The sequence below is a fragment of the Athene cunicularia genome (assembly GCF_003259725.1).
Source record: "Athene cunicularia isolate RWA chromosome Z unlocalized genomic scaffold, athCun1 chrZ_part3, whole genome shotgun sequence".
Taxonomy (NCBI): domain Eukaryota; kingdom Metazoa; phylum Chordata; class Aves; order Strigiformes; family Strigidae; genus Athene; species Athene cunicularia.
The window spans coordinates 13,399,251-13,418,615 of record NW_020799144.1 but is presented as its reverse complement, the minus strand read 5'-3'; the positions used below and the strand labels follow the sequence as shown (position 1 = coordinate 13,418,615).

At 41.0% G+C, this 19,365-nt stretch overlaps 1 protein-coding gene across 12 annotated transcripts in view; it reads left to right on the top strand.

Moving 5' to 3' along the window:
* Positions 1–19,365, top strand: part of MEF2C (myocyte enhancer factor 2C) — a 141,770-nt gene that overhangs the window by 90,747 nt on the left and 31,658 nt on the right. For 8 of the 12 annotated variants that reach the window (XM_026866542.1, XM_026866544.1, XM_026866553.1 and 5 more), the window contains one exon: positions 12,447–12,590. In XM_026866542.1, the coding sequence (XP_026722343.1) occupies positions 12,447–12,590 (144 nt within the window). Of the gene's footprint in view, positions 1–12,446; positions 12,591–12,651; positions 12,790–19,365 lie in introns of all 12 variants that reach the window. The other 4 variants (XM_026866547.1, XM_026866552.1, XM_026866549.1 and 1 more) reach the window with 1 other exon arrangement.

Sequence of the window (19,365 nt, the reverse complement as noted above, 5' to 3'; positions counted from 1 at the left end):
CCTCTCCTCTCCTCTCCTCTCCTCTCCTCTCCTCTCCTCTCCTCTCCTCTCCTCTCCTCTCCTCTCCTCTCCTCTCCTCTCCTCTCCTCTCCTCTCCTCTCCTCTCCTCTCCTCTCCTCTCCTCTCCTCTCCTCTCCTCTCCTCTCCTCTCCTCTCCTCTCCTCTCCTCTCCTCTCCTCTCCTCTCCTCTCCTCTCCTCTCCTCTCCTCTCCTCTCCTCTCCTCTCCTCTCCTCTCCTCTCCTCTCCTCTCCTCTCCTCTCCTCTCCTCTCCTCTCCTCTCCTCTCCTCTCCTCTCCTCTCCTCTCCTCTCCTCTCCTCTCCTCTCCTCTCCTCTCCTCTCCTCTCCTCTCCTCTCCTCTCCTCTCCTCTCCTCTCCTCTCCTCTCCTCTCCTCTCCTCTCCTCTCCTCTCCTCTCCTCTCCTCTCCTCTCCTCTCCTCTCCTCTCCTCTCCTCTCCTCTCCTCTCCTCTCCTCTCCTCTCCTCTCCTCTCCTCTCCTCTCCTCTCCTCTCCTCTCCTCTCCTCTCCTCTCCTCTCCTCTCCTCTCCTCTCCTCTCCTCTCCTCTCCTCTCCTCTCCTCTCCTCTCCTCTCCTCTCCTCTCCTCTCCTCTCCTCTCCTCTCCTCTCCTCTCCTCTCCTCTCCTCTCCTCTCCTCTCCTCTCCTCTCCTCTCCTCTCCTCTCCTCTCCTCTCCTCTCCTCTCCTCTCCTCTCCTCTCCTCTCCTCTCCTCTCCTCTCCTCTCCTCTCCTCTCCTCTCCTCTCCTCTCCTCTCCTCTCCTCTCCTCTCCTCTCCTCTCCTCTCCTCTCCTCTCCTCTCCTCTCCTCTCCTCTCCTCTCCTCTCCTCTCCTCTCCTCTCCTCTCCTCTCCTCTCCTCTCCTCTCCTCTCCTCTCCTCTCCTCTCCTCTCCTCTCCTCTCCTCTCCTCTCCTCTCCTCTCCTCTCCTCTCCTCTCCTCTCCTCTCCTCTCCTCTCCTCTCCTCTCCTCTCCTCTCCTCTCCTCTCCTCTCCTCTCCTCTCCTCTCCTCTCCTCTCCTCCTTCTGTGTTTTCAAACAATGGTAAAAACTATAAGCTGCTCTGTTTCTCAAGTTTACTTCCTTCCCAAACAGAGCACTGAAACCGACAATTTTTCTGTTAATTTAACATACAGAGGGAAGCATGTAAGCTGTTTTTTTGCAGGTGTATCTGAGAGTCTGTCTATATTTTTGATTGCGTATTTCCTTCTTATAGCCTTCTTCAAATACACTTGTAGTTACTATCATTCAAATTTTTATACAGGAAGAACTATAGAAAATTGAATTAACAAATGGCATGCAGGAAGTTAGCAACAGAAGTGGGACCTAACTGCAGCTTCTTGGGCTATGTGGTAGCTACTTAACCCTTGGATAATCTTATGTGAAGGGGCTAATCTTTTGTCTCCATGGTGCCACAATTTGCAGTAATGGAAATTTACAATTCCCTTGCCTAGAAAGCTTTCTTAATTCTCAAAAATCTGTTCAAAATCTAACCAGTTTTTGCTAATTCTGTCATGTCTGATTCTTTCCTTCTGAGAGAAGTGCTTATCCCTCTCAAGGGAAGAGCAGCGATAGGAGGAGTATGACTTTTGAAGGAGCTATGCTTCAGAAAAATAAGAGTTGCTTGAAGGACCAGGTTTCTAGGATAATCATGCAGTTCTGGAGTTTCATCCAGCTCCTTCATACAACTCCCGACTGTACATTCTCACTCTTTTTTTTGGCTAGTGTTTTGTTATCTGCAAGTTTCAACTTGCAAAGTTTCTGTCTGAAGCTTGCTGCTCCTATAGGATTTTCCATGGGAAAAACAAATCCCAGTTCTTTGTTTCTAGCAGATGACACTTCGGTAAGCAGACAAATGAATATCATAGTCTAGAGATTTTAGCAGCTGTTTACAGATAGATACAGTTTGCACAAATGTTTCTGGTAAATAACAGAACTTATATAAATTGTTGGTCTAACAGAATAAAACAGAGCCATCTTAAGTATGAAAGTCTGCATCATTTATCTGTTTTCATAGTTCATGGGCCAATTTTTCTTCTCAAATAGTGCTTGCTCACTCTTAAACTTAGCGGAGAGACTTCCTTCTCTTTCTCCTTGGTGAAAACTTGACTCTATCAGCAGAACAGTGAGTTGATGGTTATTGCTTTGTTGCTATTTAAGGCCTCTGTCCTGCAAAGAAACAGGAGGCTAGAGTTTCAGAGATCTAACCTCTGTTATAATTCACCATTTTTTAAAAATATATTGATTTGGGCATTTTTACCAATGGACAAAACAATTATGGTACTACAAAAATAAAAGGGAATGTTCTTTTTCCTTTAAAAGGAACTGCTATTCAGCAACATTTGCTCATTGTCATATTGGTACCATTTTTTGTAATACCCTGTAATTTGATCTGCTGTAAAATAAGTGTTTAAAAAAAAAAAAAATCTGTTCAGAACATTGATACATTCAAGATTTTTATGGGAGACCTCCAAAGAAAACCCAGGTGCTGAAGGAAGTGGTGTTCTTGTCTCAGTGGGTGGCATTTTCACTGCTGAGTCAGTACTGCACCAGTTCAGTGCTGCTGGAGGTGCTGTTTCAGATGAAACGGAAAAGCAAAAAGTTGTGGTCATCAGAGATTCCCTGGCCCCATGGCTAAGGGTGAAGGTGTTTGCCCCATGGTCTAGGAGATGTTCCATCCCAAGTAACTTGTATCATATGTTACAGTTTTATTTGTCTGAGGTATGTATAACTTCTGCTCCTGAAAACTCACTTGGCTAGCGTAGCTACACAGGTTGACGATGCCTTCACCCCACCATGGCTGCATTTTAATGATGTGTGAAGCAGCCCTTAAACATATAATTTCAGAATCTTTTTTGGATCTTTTAGAACATAGATAATGCTCAAAATATATGCAAAGTATCATTCCTGTCAGCTGCCATTCTTTCTGTAATACATTTTTGTGACAAAAGATTCTGTAAAATATATGTGTTACTCTGTATGTCACATTTCTCAAGTATTTTGAACATGGCATTTAGTGTTAAAGGTTCCCATTTATATCATGGAAAAACACCAGCTGCCTTTGAAATAGTTAATTGTTTCTGCAGTCATTTATATTAAGCCCTGCATATTTCAAATACTGTATGTTTGAAGAGATAGTAACACTGATGTAACAGACTTGGTAACACCACTGTACATCTAGAATAACTCAACTGGTGTCTTTACAGCTGTTCCAAATCCAGCTACAGATTTACACTAGTGTAAATGAGATCTGACTTCAGCCTTGTATTTGTATATATGTCTGACTAAATTAGACACAAATGAAAATGTTGAGGGCAGTGCTCCATCTGGAAGGGCAGGAGTCAGTGGAGAAGGATTATAGATAGACGAACATAAAAAGAAGGAGGGAAATAACAACCTGTTGATGATTACCGTGTTTATTTTTAAGTGGCCTCATATTCCCTAAAGAAGCTGAGATGATTCTGCTGAACTACTGTAAAGTTTATTTTTCCATTCATATACTTTCTGTGTCTGGCAGCAAAACCTAATACAAATCAAATACACTGTGTCTCACCAGTACCTTCTTCTCTTCTAAATACGCTGAATAAAGCTTAGAGAAAAGCTGGCCATTTAAATGCCTCACACACTTTAGCAGTTTTGGAAAACCAGTAAAGGATGTAAATGGAATGATATTGCACTGTGTACAAGGAACAAAAGGCAGGTCAGAGATGCATTTACTCTGGCTTTAGGCCATCTCTGCACCCCTTCGCAGACCGGGTCTGCTTGCAGGCTGGTGGTGCTCCAGTGAACTGGTGGAAGTAGCCAGAATATAGAAGTTTTGTCTTCATGGAGTCGTTCCACAAATACCGAGCCTTGAAAAATAGTGGAAGTCTATTTTCTGTAGTTCCACCTTCCAAGATAAAGGATGGAAAATGGGGTATTTGCCACTAGGCTCTGGCACTAGCCTTCATTCTGTAGGAGAAAGCACATACTTGTGGGCAGGGCAGAGGTGTTAAGAGCAGGACAGCAAGATGAAGTTTTCTGCCCTTACCTACATCTTCTGAATTCCCATTACTCAAAAACAGTGCCGTAACAGGCCTCTGAACCCTCAGTAAGGAGTTAAAATGGCTGGAGTGCTCCAAGAGGGGTGATAACTATTCCATCCCTAAACCACAAATACCCTGAGGATACCTCTGATCTAAATAAATAATCTGCTGATTTTGTGCATGAAGCACTGACAGACAATCTCTGGAAAGTTGTCATTTTTATTTAACACAACAGAGGAGAATTTCACTGTCTTTTCAAAGTGCAGGTTTCAAAAACAGCTGCACAAAAGTTTCATTTTAGCAGAGTGGGTGCAAAAGGGGCAATTGACAGTAGAATCAACTTTGACTAACGTTTAAAAGGAATTTTGTTTGTCCAAGGCTGATTTCTCTTTTCTTCTTAAAACTCAAGTATCTGTAGAGGTGATTTTATCAGAAGCAGTAATCACAACTAGGTCAGCATTGCATTTATGTCACTAATCTTAACACCTCCAGTTAATCTCACATGTGAATTCGTTATTTAGGAAACGCCAGTCTTGTCTGGAAAAGCACATCCCTTTTTTTATCTCTGCTAATCCAACACACCAGCAATATTAAGCCGTTATTATGCATCATAGCAAACGGAGGCTGGTCATGCATATGTGTGAAGACTTCTAAAAAATTCCTCTAGATTTGAATAAAAACACGCTGAGAAGCGATCTCGTAGAGGGTGTGTATGCGTGTATATATAAATATATGTATATATATATATATATACACATGTATTTATATGTGTATATATATCTGTGAAGCGCAAATGCTGCGTTCCTGTAGGCTGTGACCACATGAGAGCCGAGAAGTGTGACAGCAGCATGGGTGAAGAATAACCAATTAAAAAAAAAAACACCAAACCCAAGCTGGTCTGTGGTGGGGGCCGGGAGCAGCAGAGAGTCCCCAATCAGCGCCGCGGCCCCAGAGACAGCCATCTATGGCCATGGGGCAGCAGGCGCCGGCGCTGACAGGTGGGGATGGCGGGGATGCGTGGCATTGCTGCGGCCGGGACAGCGACCCGCTGCCCGACGGGCTGCGCCCGCATCGCGACGGCCAGCGCCAACGGACACTTGATGCTCTGCTCCCCCCCGCCACGGATTCCCGGGCGGCTGGGCTCAGCCGGTGCTGCCGACCGTCTCCTCTGTCAAGGCCGGGGGAAACGCGATCCTCTCCATTGAGGGTTGGCGTAGGAATCCTACGTCAGCTGCCGAGGGGGATTTGTGGGGGTTTCAGACCTTTTGCGCCACGACGACGGATGGCAGTAAACCTGAAGGATGAGTAAACATCCGTACTTAGAACCTCGGGAATTACTCAGATCTAAGTTATTTAAAAACAAAAAACAACAACAACAACAACAACAAACAGTTTACAAGTATAGAGATGGACAGAAGTCTCTTGCTTGTCCCATGAAATAATTGTGAACATAGGAGGGTGTAAATTTAGTTGTGTGCATTAATAGAAATTTTAATATAAAGCTTTAATGCTGGACTCTTCATATGATTTGCTTTTGTTTCTTTCTGAGAAAATTCAGACAGATACATGGTTTAGATTAACTGCTACGAGATCTCTGAATCTGACATATCCTTCTTCTATTTATACTTACAAAGCCAAAGTTGCCCTGTGTAATTTAAGTCAACACTAAATAGGAAATCAGTGAAAAGCGGGCAAGATTGAACGTTAAAGAAAGGGATTGTGCTTGGTGTCTTTTAAGAGCAAACCTCTGCCATGTCCCCACCATCTCTCCAGAGGTGTAACAGCAGCAATGGCCAGGTGTGTTCTGTCGTATGGAAGCAGGAGATGTGCTGCAGAGAGGCAGACAGAGATGGGGCCAGGCTGACCCATCTGCTGCAGGCTGCAAGGTCAGAGGGAACAGGCTGTGCCTTACCCTGGCTCTGGGGTGCACCTCCTGCCCTTGTGTTTCTCTAAATCTATCACAAGTGTGCTTATTGACATCTATTGATACAAAAAGCCTTTAGTAGAATTAAATAGAATTTAAAAAAAAAACCCAACACCGACTCTTTTGGTTTCATACCGGCATTACAAAGCATTGTAGATATGCGTTGGCGCATGTCAAGAGCATGAGTGGAAGAGAACAGGCTGAACTCTAAGAAGGTAGAAACCTCATGCCCTGATGAGCTTGCAGCACACGCACATAAACATTCATACCACGCTGGTCGATCCTTCATAAGCAGAGAAGCAGATGTTACTGGCAAAGGGTGTCAGCATTGTTTGGATTCACAAGAGGTGTGATTAGAGAAGGTACTTGAAGGAGGAGAGAATAATCAGTTGGCATGCAAAAATGAGAGGCAAATCCATGCAGAGGGTTTGGTGTATTGTTGTGAAAAGCACGCTTATGTGTATTCATTTGAAGAAGAGAGACCAGACAATGGAAATTTTTTTTTTTCTTTGAAAGTTCGGTGAAAATAAAATAGTAACAAGAAGGTTAACATGTGGTTATAGAAGTTCAGCTATTATATAAGCCCTGTAGCCTATTTCAAAAGGGTATAAACCACAAAAGCATTTTATGATTTATACAAAAGAGGTAAGAAATGTTCCATTTTTCTGTGATACTGGTATACATTATTTTTTTTGTCTGGCGCTTGTTAGATAATGGTAAGTATAATAATGTTTTATCTGATTCTCCTAAACATGCAATTAAAGTACATTAGTACCAGCATACTAGTTTATGTTCATTATTAAATGTAAAAATCCAAGAACTCTACATTAATGGAACATAAAATTTGAGATTTTAGTTACACAGAAGTCACAGAAATCAGATGGATGGTTCCCATAGCAACCTATCTCTTCCTCTTTGTGTTTTTCATTTCACTAGAACCTTTCATTACTTGATTGCACCATACATTGTATCGTGCAACTTCATCATAAAATTTCATCATTATGTAACTGTGCAAGAGAAGAAAGTGAAGGTTGTCTTCACTCAACACTTTCTAACTCTAATACTTCTGTTGCACAGGGAGGAAACTGATGCTTAAATGAATCAGCCCTATGATCTAAATTTTTCTGCTTTTTTGGGGGGACCTCCACAGTTTGGCCCGGTTCTTTGGAATGTCTATAAATAATAAAGCAGTTGAACACAGTAGCATATCATTCTTTTGTAATTGTCTATTGTCTGTCTTAAAAAAAAAAAAAAAAAAAAAAAGACACCAAACCATTTTTCATTTGTGGCTAAGAGATTTAGCCCATCCAGATACAGGAAAGAAAGTGATAGTGGAAAATGGAAGGCACTTGTGGTTTTTGTCTTCTGACAGTGGAATATAATTTACCAAATTACAACTCTGTGGATTGTCATGGTCGCTAGTGGGGTTATCAGTTAGAGATCATTGTGGTGGCTCCCAGACAACATAACAGATACGGGAATTTGTAGAAGAAGACCTGTAATTCTGATTTTTTTCCATCCTGTAAATTTTGATTATGGATGAAGAGCCAGTGAGAACACACTTTTTGTTACACAAATGAAGATAGTGATTAACCTTGCAGTAGTTATATCTTTGTTGCAGAGGATATCAGAATGGAACAGACAGAGTGGGCTGGTCTGAACCTTTTGGGGACCTTATCGACCAACCTGTTGTTTTTTTTTTTTAATTTGGCAGCTGTATTGTGAGCATTTCCAAGCCAAATATCTGTGGCTTCTCAAGCCATGGAGTGCTGTGGGGAGCAGTTCCATGTCAGATGAACCTATTAAGAAGAAAGGAGATACCCCTCTACAAAGATGAGCAAACTGAAGGACAGGATGAAAAAAAAATAATCATTTCTAACCTTTTCCACTCTTCCTGTTAAATAAATGCTAAAAGAAGGGGATAATACTGCAGAAACAGAGACTGGATTAGGAAAATAAAAGGCTTTTCCTCCTCAAAAGCCTTCAAATTGCGATGATTTCCATTGCCTTGATAAAATCAGACCTGGCTGTTAGTGCCATATTTTCTTTTGTGCTTTTGTAGTGATGATAAATTTTGCATGAAATGAAAGTAAATAGTTGTTTATACTTCATTTTACAGCAGCCAGTATGTCACTAAGTCAGCACTTCTCCTCTGAGATTTATAGAGCAGGATTTAGGCTAAATTGCTGGCATATGAGATTTCAGCCAAAGGTTGTTTTCCTTTAACCATTTTGTTTTTCAAATGCCTTGGCTGATTTTAGGTTATTGGAGTCCAATATAATTACTTGTTTAATTGCTTGGAAGAAGTGGAGCTTCCGTAGTTCAAAAATGGCTTATTTTCTTTAAAAATAACTGAAATCTGGCTTGGGGTTCTCTAGAATGCAATGCACTATACAATTGTGTAATTTTATCCTCTTAAAAATTCCCTGAATAGTCATTACATCTTTGGAAACTAGCTAATCTCCAGGAGGATGCGATAGGTCTGGCTATTTTCCAGGGTTTGCAAGAGGCTGTGACAGCTTAACATGGGAAGAAAAATGGTTTCTAAATCACTGCAAGACGGGGTCAAAGACTGTAGCCTGCTGAAACCCAGTTGGTCTTCTTAATGACTCCAGCCTTCCCTGATGTCCAGAACCAGGCTCTGCTTTCAGGAGGTGACACAGAGCAGAGGAGAGGAGGAAAAAATGGCATGGAGTCCAGAGGTCTTGTGAATAAGGATGGATCAGTTAGATCCTAGCCAGTGCCGTTTGCAGTCGTGCCGTACTGACTCCAGTTACGCTGTATTGAAGCACAACAATAAATGACCTTTATGGAGGGTATGCTGTAGCAGGCAATGGTGTGGAGGAGAGTAAAGTAACAAACAAGGCAGTAGAACAGGCAAAACCGTAGCCTGCATGTTGAGAAGCCAGAGATCGTTATATTTGTCCTGAATACCACTCAGTACCTTAGTGCAGAGGATAAGTATGTCACTTTCAGCCTGCTCTCCTCTCCAGAGGAGGGCTCTGTGTCCGTGTGGTGTGTGTCCATATGCCTGTGCAGCCTATCAGATAGTCTGTTCTACTGTCTTTATAGCTTTTTCATTTTTTATTCAGTGCCAAGCAAATCTGGCACAAAAGGGTCTCATAGAGAATGAAATTCCAGCAAGTTTCATGAAAATTCTATGTTCTTGTGAAGAAAAAGAGAACCAGAAATTACTCCCAGAAAGGCTCCCAGCTGTGAAGGCGGCATTGCAGCATGAGTTCTTACACACCGAAGCAAGAAAGAATCAGCAGAACAATGGGTAGGGGGACAAGAGAAGTCTCAAGACCCAGCCACAGAAAAGCTCCTCTAGATATTGCACTTTACCCCAAAATGCAATTCACAGGGAACCTGGCATTAGCTCCAGCACTCACAAAACTAGGAGCTGTGCCTCTGACTGTGTCACACTTGTAGAAATTTCTGTTGCCTGAACTTACCCCAATTCGTTGAAGCAAATTGAAGCATGTTCTTTTTTTCTTTCCTTTTTTTTTTTTTTTTCGAGGGGTAGAAGGGGTGGTGGTGGGTGGGGTGCTCAGGGAAGAAGCACACTGCATTAGGGAGTTTGATTAGCCACGTCAACCAGGGTTCCAGCCAAACTCAGTAGATTGATGAGCTTTGCAAGGGAAAGGTTTGCCTCTACTCTTTAGGGCTAAAGTTAATTTTGGGTGGAATACCAACATGATTTTACTAAATTTGGTCTTTGGCTTTTCTGGTGAAAACAGAGATTGCTTCTTCTCTGTGGCAGCAACCTGCTTTCTAAGGATATGGAAATAAAAATAAATATGTGTGAAAATAAAAACATTACCATGTTGGGAGGGAATCTGGTCTCTTTGGAGAGTGCTGCAAGGCGTTCATTGGGTTACATTGCCTTTCCTCCTCTGAATATCTGAACATTCTCGAACCTCCACAGACCACAGAAGTGACTGCTTCACCTGGGTGCTAAGCAGACAGCTGCAGAGCTTTAGGGCATTGTGAGTGTGCTGAGTACAAGGTGGGTCTTCTTTCACACAGACGCAGTCTTGTGAATGCAGCCGACAAGTATTTGGGAGAGGAAGAGATTCAAAGAGGCTGCAAAATATTTTCCCTCTTGTCTTTTCATATTGTTCTTTGTCTGGGTTTTCTGGTAGGATGACAATGGGGCAGCTCCCTGCCCTCACCTATGCCCGTTGTAGCCCGTTGACCTCTGGGGAAAAAAGATGTCATTGCCATTTGTAAGTAGAGGAGCTGGACTGTCACCTCAAAGCTTGGAGCTGAGGATGCCATCCAGTCCAGCTCCCGTCAGCATCATTCCTCAGACACTCCATGTGAATCAGCAGGACTCCATCGCTGACTCACATGGGCTCAAGAGTTCCCAAGAGTGCTGATCTGGGTTTCATGTCTGGACAGCTTGATCTAATGGATCTTGAAAACAGAATATTTTATTTACTCAGAGGACAACTCTTTTATGCTTATGTGAAGAGAACGTTAGTTGACACTAGTTATTCAGATGTAAAAGAGAAATTTCACTTTTAATATATCATATTGTACCTATTAAATCCATCAAACAAAGCTGATTGCAAAAAGCCCTCTTTATAATTAGCTTGTTTCAAGCCGTAGCAGTAGAAATCACACATAGCTATGTCTGTTCTGCCACTTAACATTTAAAAGATAAAAGACAGATAAGAGGAAGTGTAGAGAATTACTGTGGTTGTTTTAGCTTCTTAAGGCTTGATTCCAATGGATTTATAATTTTGCCTGTGTGTCAGCAGTCGCTCATGGGATTAGACGTGAAGTCTGTATAGATACGAAGTCTAAAACGAAAGACCTACACTGAGCCAGCCTTCCACAGTTGCCTAAATCTGTTTCAGAGGTCCAGAACCTAAGTTTGGAATGCTCAGATCTCTTAGGGCAGATCATTTTGCCGACTAGATGAAAATGTGAGGTTCAGGGGGTGTGTCTCCACAAGGAGAACAGCTTTAGAGTTCTTTCAGGAATAAGAGGGCTCTGCTCTTAAGTCCCAGGTAAATTGCAGAAAACGAAGTCTAATTTTTAATAAATAAATACAGTAGCACAGAAACAAGGTATGACATTATAATATTTCAGGGTTTTAAAGGTGGTAAACTGGGCATTGCCATAAAGAAAATAATTAGGAAATGTACTTTTCTAAAAGGAACAAAAAGCTCAGATAAGAGGCAGCTGTTCTGAGGAGGCGAAAAGAAACCAGTTAGAGCATCCCACACTAACACAGAGCACAAACGTAGCCGCTTATTAACACAAGAGTGCTATGTGATCTGTATGGTGTAACTGAGATGGCTTAGCCGGGTTTCAGCGCAGAATTAACTGCAGGCTGCCTAATACTGTTTGTAGGCAGCCAAATGGGCTCTTTGAAGAGTTTTTGACTGAGACATTCCTGAAGCTAAATTTGAGATATCTTACAAATATTGACTTTGTGTACTGTTGCTTGTACTTGGGGAGTCCACAAAGACTTGCTTCTGACATTCTTTTACCTTAATGAAGCCCATGACTGTTCTTTGGTGATCTGTCAAGGTGGATCAGTTAAAACCTATCTGAGGCCAGGCAACCATTCTGAATTGTTAGCTACCGATTTCATTCTGGTTTTAAGCTTTTTCATCTCCGCTATTTATCTTAGTGGTGATGATCATGGTTGTGAGGGTCGATTTGAGCTGCTGAACCTGAAATTCATCTGGTTTTGACTTTTCACCAAGCATCTGTTTTTAGCAGCGCTTTTTTCCTGTACATTAAGCTTCAGCACTGTGCATTTGTCGCACTGTAACTGGAGTCAATAAAAAGTAAACACCATGTCTAGAAGCTCTTAATCGGTATTTCACAGCCACATTAACAACTCTGTCCTCCTCCTTGTGCTATCAAAAGCGTATGCTTAGGAATGGCAGGGCATTGCTCATGCCATCCCTTACATCCCATTCAAAAGAAGAATTCAGTTTAGGTATTCCTCCTTCTTCTGTGAAGAACATGAATTCCCAAATTTGTTGCAGGGTTTTGTTGGGTTTTTTTCCTGTGTTCCTCCTGTATCTTTCTTTAGAGGAAAGAAAGACCCCAGAGTATTCCACTGTAACCAGTATGCACCCTTTGCTTTTAACGTTCATTCATTTCAAATGGATAAATATGTTAAAATAAATTGCATTCTGAATGAGTATCTTAACCCCTTGATGCTATCAGATATGGGAGGGGGAGGCGGGGGGGAGGTACTATCACAGGCACTTTGTCAGATTGCCAGCTTAATTCTTTATTGACTGATTCCAGTTTCAGAAGAAAGAGGTCTGTATGGTTTTCTGTTGCCACTCGTAATTGGAGACCTACAGCATCAGCGTGATGGATCTCTAGTCACTTTCTTTCCCTAAAGCATAATGTAAAACCTTCCACTGCTGGGCAGTTTGTAATGCTGTAACACTGCTGAGTCTTTCTTGCAGCCTGTGTCAAGGATTGAACTTTCCAAATTATGTATTTCAGACATTGAGAAAGAAAGGACTTAATGGCTGTGACAGTCCAGACCCCGATGCAGACGATTCAGTAGGTCACAGCCCTGAGTCTGAGGACAAGTACAGAAAAATTAATGAAGATATTGATCTAATGATCAGCAGGCAAAGATTATGTGTAAGTACTCTGAGCTCCCTTTCATTTTTTTTACTCTTTGATATTTCTCTGAACCTGGCAGGCATTGAACAAGAAAGAAAACAAAGGTTGTGAAAGCCCCGATCCTGACTCCTCTTACGCTCTCACCCCACGCACTGAAGAAAAATACAAAAAAATTAATGAAGAATTTGATAATATGATCAAGAGCCATAAAATACCTGTAAGTACCAAAGGTTAGATGGCTGTCTGCTGATAACTGCTGCAGTAACAAACCATAACCCTTTCAGTTCTGGCTTCTTAAGGAAAACATTTCAGCTGGAAACAGGCTTTAATAGCCCGATATATAATTAAACACTGTGGTCAGAAAAGTTCACACGACATATATTTTTTTTCCAAGTCTCTACCTCTGACACACAGACAAAGCCTACTACAGGTGAAACCTACAGAAGGAAGTGAAATATACATATATACATTATATTCACTCGATTTACAGAACTGTTTTACCACACCACTCACCCAAAATGTATCTAAAAAATAACGATGGAAATCTTTCTTTGTGGACAGGATAACAAACCCACAGAATACTTTCTGTGGCGGTATAGAAAAAAAAATTATGTAGAACTGAAATTCCTTTATATATAGTAATTAGTACATTCTGTGCGTGTCACTTCAGTTCTCAAGTGTCTCTGCTAAACTCAGTTGCAGCACTGAAGGGTTACAGCTACTTGCTCGCTGCAGAGAAACAGACTGCATGAGAGCCTAATGGTAGGATTCAGACATGTTTGTGTGTTGGGGTGATTTTACAGCTTTATCAGAGAATTTGCTTTGACCTCATCAGCATTTCTTTAATGCTTTAACATGAGCTAAATTTTGTTTTAACCAAGTCAAAATTTCTAACCATCAGTCATATGCCTTGCCAGATATCTAAGAGAAATAACTCTGCATGTGCTGTTTTGTTTGCACAAGACATACAAGGGGAGAATAATTTGTCATTATGTTTAATATTATGTTTATAAAACCGACAAAAAGAACGGGGAGGTTTGGAGTTTATAATTGGCCCTTCCTCTAAACGTGTGTGGAGGAGAAAGTAGCAAACCAAAGATTTGCCCAGGTCCAGAGGAGCATCCAAATTTGCATAGGTAACTGCTTGCCTCTAAACGAGATCATTTGGATGTGTTCGTTCCTCGTTCCCACATGGAGGTTGGATGGTTACCTGCCAAAAAAAATGTCTGTATACCCAGAATGAGCGAAGTCTCTTCTGTACTGCTAGTCAATTGTGTGTACAAAACCTGATACCCAAGCTGAGGATACCTCTTAAGGATGCTCAGATTCTGCAGTGTGAGTGTTCTTTCCATTAATTCTCGGCAGAAAGATTTTCACACAAGTTAATTAAAATTTGAAGAAGTTCACACATCATGACAAATATGTTTCTGGGGAAAAAAAAAAAAAAAAAAAAAATCCCAGCAACCAGAATAGCACCAAATTTGATAAATCAGTATTTGGAATGGCTGGTTAAGGATGCCCAACATGTATATGAAATACCAGGGAGGAATACATTCATATTCTATCTTTTTTTTTACCTCCCTTTTTATTTGCTTCTTTTGCATGGCTGTTTTTCTCAGAGGAAAAAGCTCTGAAGCTGTCACCATTAATTTGGTTTCTCAGGATGTAACTCAGTTTGACAAACGATGACTGCAACATTTAGGCTGACTGTTACAAGCTGGAATGCTTAACCCTTTTTCACATCAAAATGTTACCAATTGCCATTCCTTTCCGCTTTCAAGGATGACCTTTGGCTTGTTCAAATCAAAGTGACGGAATTTTCAATCAGATAGTATTTAACTGAGCTACTTTTTCACCTTAAAAATTGTGTTTGGGATGATCCTTCAGATCCTCTGTTTCTCTCGTGCTACCTGGTTTTGTTCCAACAAATCAGCACATGTTATAACCTTTTGAAATCTTAAGACATTAAAAAAATCCTTGAGAAAAAACTTGTTCCTGGGGTAGTGAGTTCTATCACTTTCTTTACCTCCATAAGCATTTGGGAAAATCATATTTTCTATAAAACTAGGAGAGTTCTAGGAATTTGAGACAATGCAGTTAGTCTGAACATGGTACAAAAATTAATGGACTTTCCCTCTGGTTGCTTTCATTAAATTTTCTTTTGACATCAAATATTGTCCGACTTCAGCTATTAACTTGGTGATTAACTTTGTTTCCTGAGCTGTATTTTGGGTGTAATGTAACTTGCTACCTTGCAGGGATGTTACAAGGTACACGGTGTATTATCTTTTTGTGAAATTACTTCAGAGATGCTTCAGAGATACAGAGCTGCAAAACTTTAGCGTTTCTTTTCACGTAAGACAGGATATCCCTTCTTTGAATACTTCTCACACAGAGCTCAAGGTCTGTGTGGTCCATCAAGCTGCTTACCACAGAAGGAAGAATCAATATATGTTCTCCCCTAGCGCAACAGGAGTCCTTCTCTTGGCATAAGCCAAGATGTAATGCCCAAAATGAAGCTCAAAGCTCGTACATAATGGAAATTCGTAAATATAATATATATTTTTATATATACATATGATATATCGTATGCAATAATAGCCTTAACTGCACAAATCAGTATAACTTCAGGGAAGTTATATTCATTTATTTGTGATTATCAAAAGTAGCCAAGAAAGTTGGGGGGAAGAAAGCAAAATTGAACAAAAAGTCACCAAGTCAAGTCATTAAATCACTACTTACAAAATACATAAAACAATGCAACGCCTGTGCCTGCTCTTGTAACAGAATAAAGCTGCTGCCAAATGAAAACAAAATTGGCTTTTGCTCCTAACAGCTAAGGCCAATAATGTTTCCTCAGATAATTTTCTGGGGATAAGTATTTACATTGTTCTAAAACATCTGATAATAATTAGACATTTATTTGTAGTTTTCATAAGAGTGATGAAAGCAGAGGAGACAGAAATAGTCCACTAGAAGGGAGCTATAAGTATCTCTGTCTCTAAATAAATGAAGGCCTGGTTGAACATGGGAGGGATAAAAACAATATTTAACACAGAATGTTTGGTCCATTAATTTCCAAGGGGTTTGAGTCCCCAACATTTTGCTTTGCACAGTGTACCACAGCCTGTGGAGTGCACAAATAACACAGTGTGTGCTGCACACTGGTGGTACCCTCTCAGGTGAGCCATGGAAAAAAAAAAAAAAAAAAAGAAAGCAAAAATGTGGCAAGCTGCATACAGGTTAGAATAAGGCTCGGTCCATGTCAGTAAATTAGCAAATGGCAAAGAACATACCGAGGCAGCGGGAGGTGCTTATCTCTGCCCTGAATTGTTTGAACAGTCCCTGTCATGCTTTTGGCACCAGCCAAATAACACTCTCCAAGACATTTTCTTAGCTCTGTTTGGTAGTTAGCCCAGGCCAGGAACAATTCCCAATTGTCAGTTTATATGTAGTCATGATGGTTTTGAGGTTGAGAAAGCTTAATAGTATGGACATGGACTGCTCTGTGGCCTCAGATGGCCTCAGCTCCTAGGCAAGTTTAATTTGCTCATATATATATTACACAAGTGCATCATAAGCTTTAATGTCCATCAGGCCTAGATGGAATAGATAAGCCCCGTGACTTACCACCAAGAATTACTAGGGAATCTGCAGGGGGTTGCAGTTCTTGGTGAAGGATGTCTAACAAAATTCAGGCAACCAGAGCAAAACTGTAGCTAGAGACTTGCGGTTTAATACTGGTGCTAATTCAGACAAACCTCTCCCTCTTAACTTTTGACTACTAAGGGGGAGAAATAAAAACTGCATATTCCAGATATAGTGTGTATTGTGCTGCAAAGCAGAGAGTAAACTGGCTTTGCCCTGATAAAATTGCCTGTGAAGTACTCTGCGAATAGATAAAAGCATATCCAGACAGTAGATAAAATGGTAAAAATTGAACTGTTGCTACAGAAAATAAAAAAATCATTTCAATAATTCTTAAAAATATATTTTAAATGACAAAATTAAGTAACTCAGCAGTGTTTGTATGTTTCAGTGATGAGTAGTGAGACTGGCAGCCGCAAGAGCAACCAAGACTGGAGCTCTTTTGTGCTGTTCTCATGTAGAAAAATAAGATTCCTGCCCTTGAAAGGTTTGGTTTGTACATGGAAGAAATAAAAACCATAATGATGAAAGCAGACAGGCCTGCTGATGATTGGCAAAACCTTCAGATTTGAATTTGTACCCATGTTTTAGTTCAGAAATTGGGATTATGAAAATAATTTAAGAAAATAGAGGAAATACTGGTGCCTGCTCAGGCTCAGAGGGCAGATTTCACAGATCTCATGACAGAGGTGAAGGAGACACTGTGCAGTGGGTGACACTCAATCTGACATGGGCTGACACACGAGCAGGCAGGATCACGGGCTGGAATCTACTGGGCAGAGACCTCCACCACAGCCCCAAAGGTTGCAGTAACAAGAGAGCCCATGGTGGCTAATTCATGTCTCACATCAGGCTGCAGATGGAGCTAAGACGCCTATCCTCATGTGAATTCACTGCCTAAAACCCTTAGAAAAGGCAGAAACCAGCAGCAGCAGCTGACTTTGAGCTGAAGGAGCAGCCACACACTTCTGACTTACAGGGGGTTTGGGAACCTCTTGAGCCCTTCTGTGGCCAGTGAAGACACTACCTTGCTTCAGAACACACCTTCAGGCTGTCAATTTGACAAAATGATTCAGATTATGCTGTGTGAACCAGTTTCCAAGGAGCCTGGACCTCAGTTGTGAGATACACTGCTACTGCTTGTGCTATGTCCTTTGTAAATTTTCCTTGGAAAGGCAGGTCACACATGCAGCTAGCGAGATGGACTGCATCTGTAAGAACAACGGCAGGCAAAAAAAAAGTAAAAAGTTTGGTCCTGAAAGAAATAAAGAACACACTTCAGCAATTACATTTTTCATCATGTAATAAATTATTCTCTTTTTTTCTGTTTGGGAGACACAAACATTAGCATGTTTCAGGATCCCTGCCCAGAGGTAGCAACACATGTAGTTTTGCTCCTTACACACTGGACATGTAGATTCCCAGGACACCTCTCCTCCCTTTCCCACCTCTACTTAAACCGAACAGCTCTATGGAAAATACAGCCCTTGGGGTGCACTTCAGCTTCTTGGCAAAGGGAAGTGAGTCCAGCGTGCAGCATCCCTGACTGGGGAGTGATGCCAGCAGGTCCGCCTGCTCGAGTGCCCTACCAGATCTCAACCATTATGCTATGGCCATCTCTCACAAAACCAGGCCAAAGGCTACGTAGAGGGTTTCAGTGTTAAATTAACACCTTGAAATAAATCCCAAAGTGTTTGTGTAATGTATCCTTCACGTCATACCCTGAACTAAAACCTTGCTGTGTGTTTCAGTGGTTAAGCAAAATTATTCCTCTATATTTAGAGCAAAATTATGTCTGCCCCTAAAAAAAAAAAAAAAAAAAAAAAAAAAAAAGATAACTGTAATTTGATGGCCAGTGCTGTAACACACAGGGCACAGCCAACAGCTCTGGCCAGACAGAGAAGAGACATGTGGGAGGCACAAGGTCAGGCTGCCTCCATTGCCCGACACAGCAGATTATGTGTCCAGCTCTCAACATACTCCCTCTAGGTCCTTCAAGACTTAGCAGTAGTATCAGCTGCCAAGCACAAAATTAAATTCTGTGATTTCCTCCCTCTGAAGATGTTACAAGGCTGGTTTAAATAATTTTTTGATGGATTTAGACTCTTGAAGCTTGTAAGATTTTTACATGGCAAATAAAGGGGTACTTGGTTTGCATGTAGATGTTTCAATTCTTAAAAAGCTGTCAGGTAACTCTGAAAAAGTTTTCTTTCTGCTCATAAAGTCAAAAAATTGATTTTTTTTTTTAAAGTAAATTAAATATGGAGTTCTATTGCATTTGAATGCCATGAGAGTCATAAATTTTAAAAGAAATTCAGGCAATTGATGCCCAAGAAAACCCCAGTCATCAAATCCACCAACCAACCAAGAAAATCTGAGATGGGCTTTCTAAGAGCATAATGAGAATCAGGTACTGCGTCTCCTCACACCCTCTGTCAGAGTGGTCCATAATTTTTTCACACCCTCTTTCAGAGTGGTCCCCTTCTTTTTTGAACGGGATTCTTACAAAGGACGGTGGCTTAGGAGAGGATCCTGCCTTAAGTATGAAAACAGTATATTGAAAAGTCATCACCAAACACCATCACACCCCCCAAAAAAACAAACCAAAACAAACCAAGACAACAAAACAAAACAAAACACAGAGAACCCGAAGACTGGTGTGTATCTAAGTTTCTTGTACCTTTGTCCCTGATTAGAACTTTGTTTCTTTTAAGCCCCTCCAAGCTAAGATAGAAACTTTAAAAAAAGTAATATAATCTGTTGGTGCCTTTAACATGATTTGGGATCATTCTGGTTGCTAAAGCAACATAAGCTGAAATTAAAGCTTTCCCTTTTGCATTCCACCCCTTCTAATTTTTCTCCATGAGATGAAGTCATCATAATCGTACCTTTGATCTTGCAGTCATCTGTGACACTAGATTAAGGTATCACAAGTGAACAATTACGACTTCACAGAATGAAAGAAAATTAAGCTTCATGAAGCAGGCTTTTGTTTTTAAAAAAGAAAAAATAAAAGGGAAAAAAAAATCTTTCCTGTTCATACAAAGTAAATGTGCAAGCTGCATTAAAGGAAGATGGAATCATGATTTGGAAAATCATGTTTAAAAACCTTGGTAACTCTTTTGAAACTCTTCTCTTGACTATT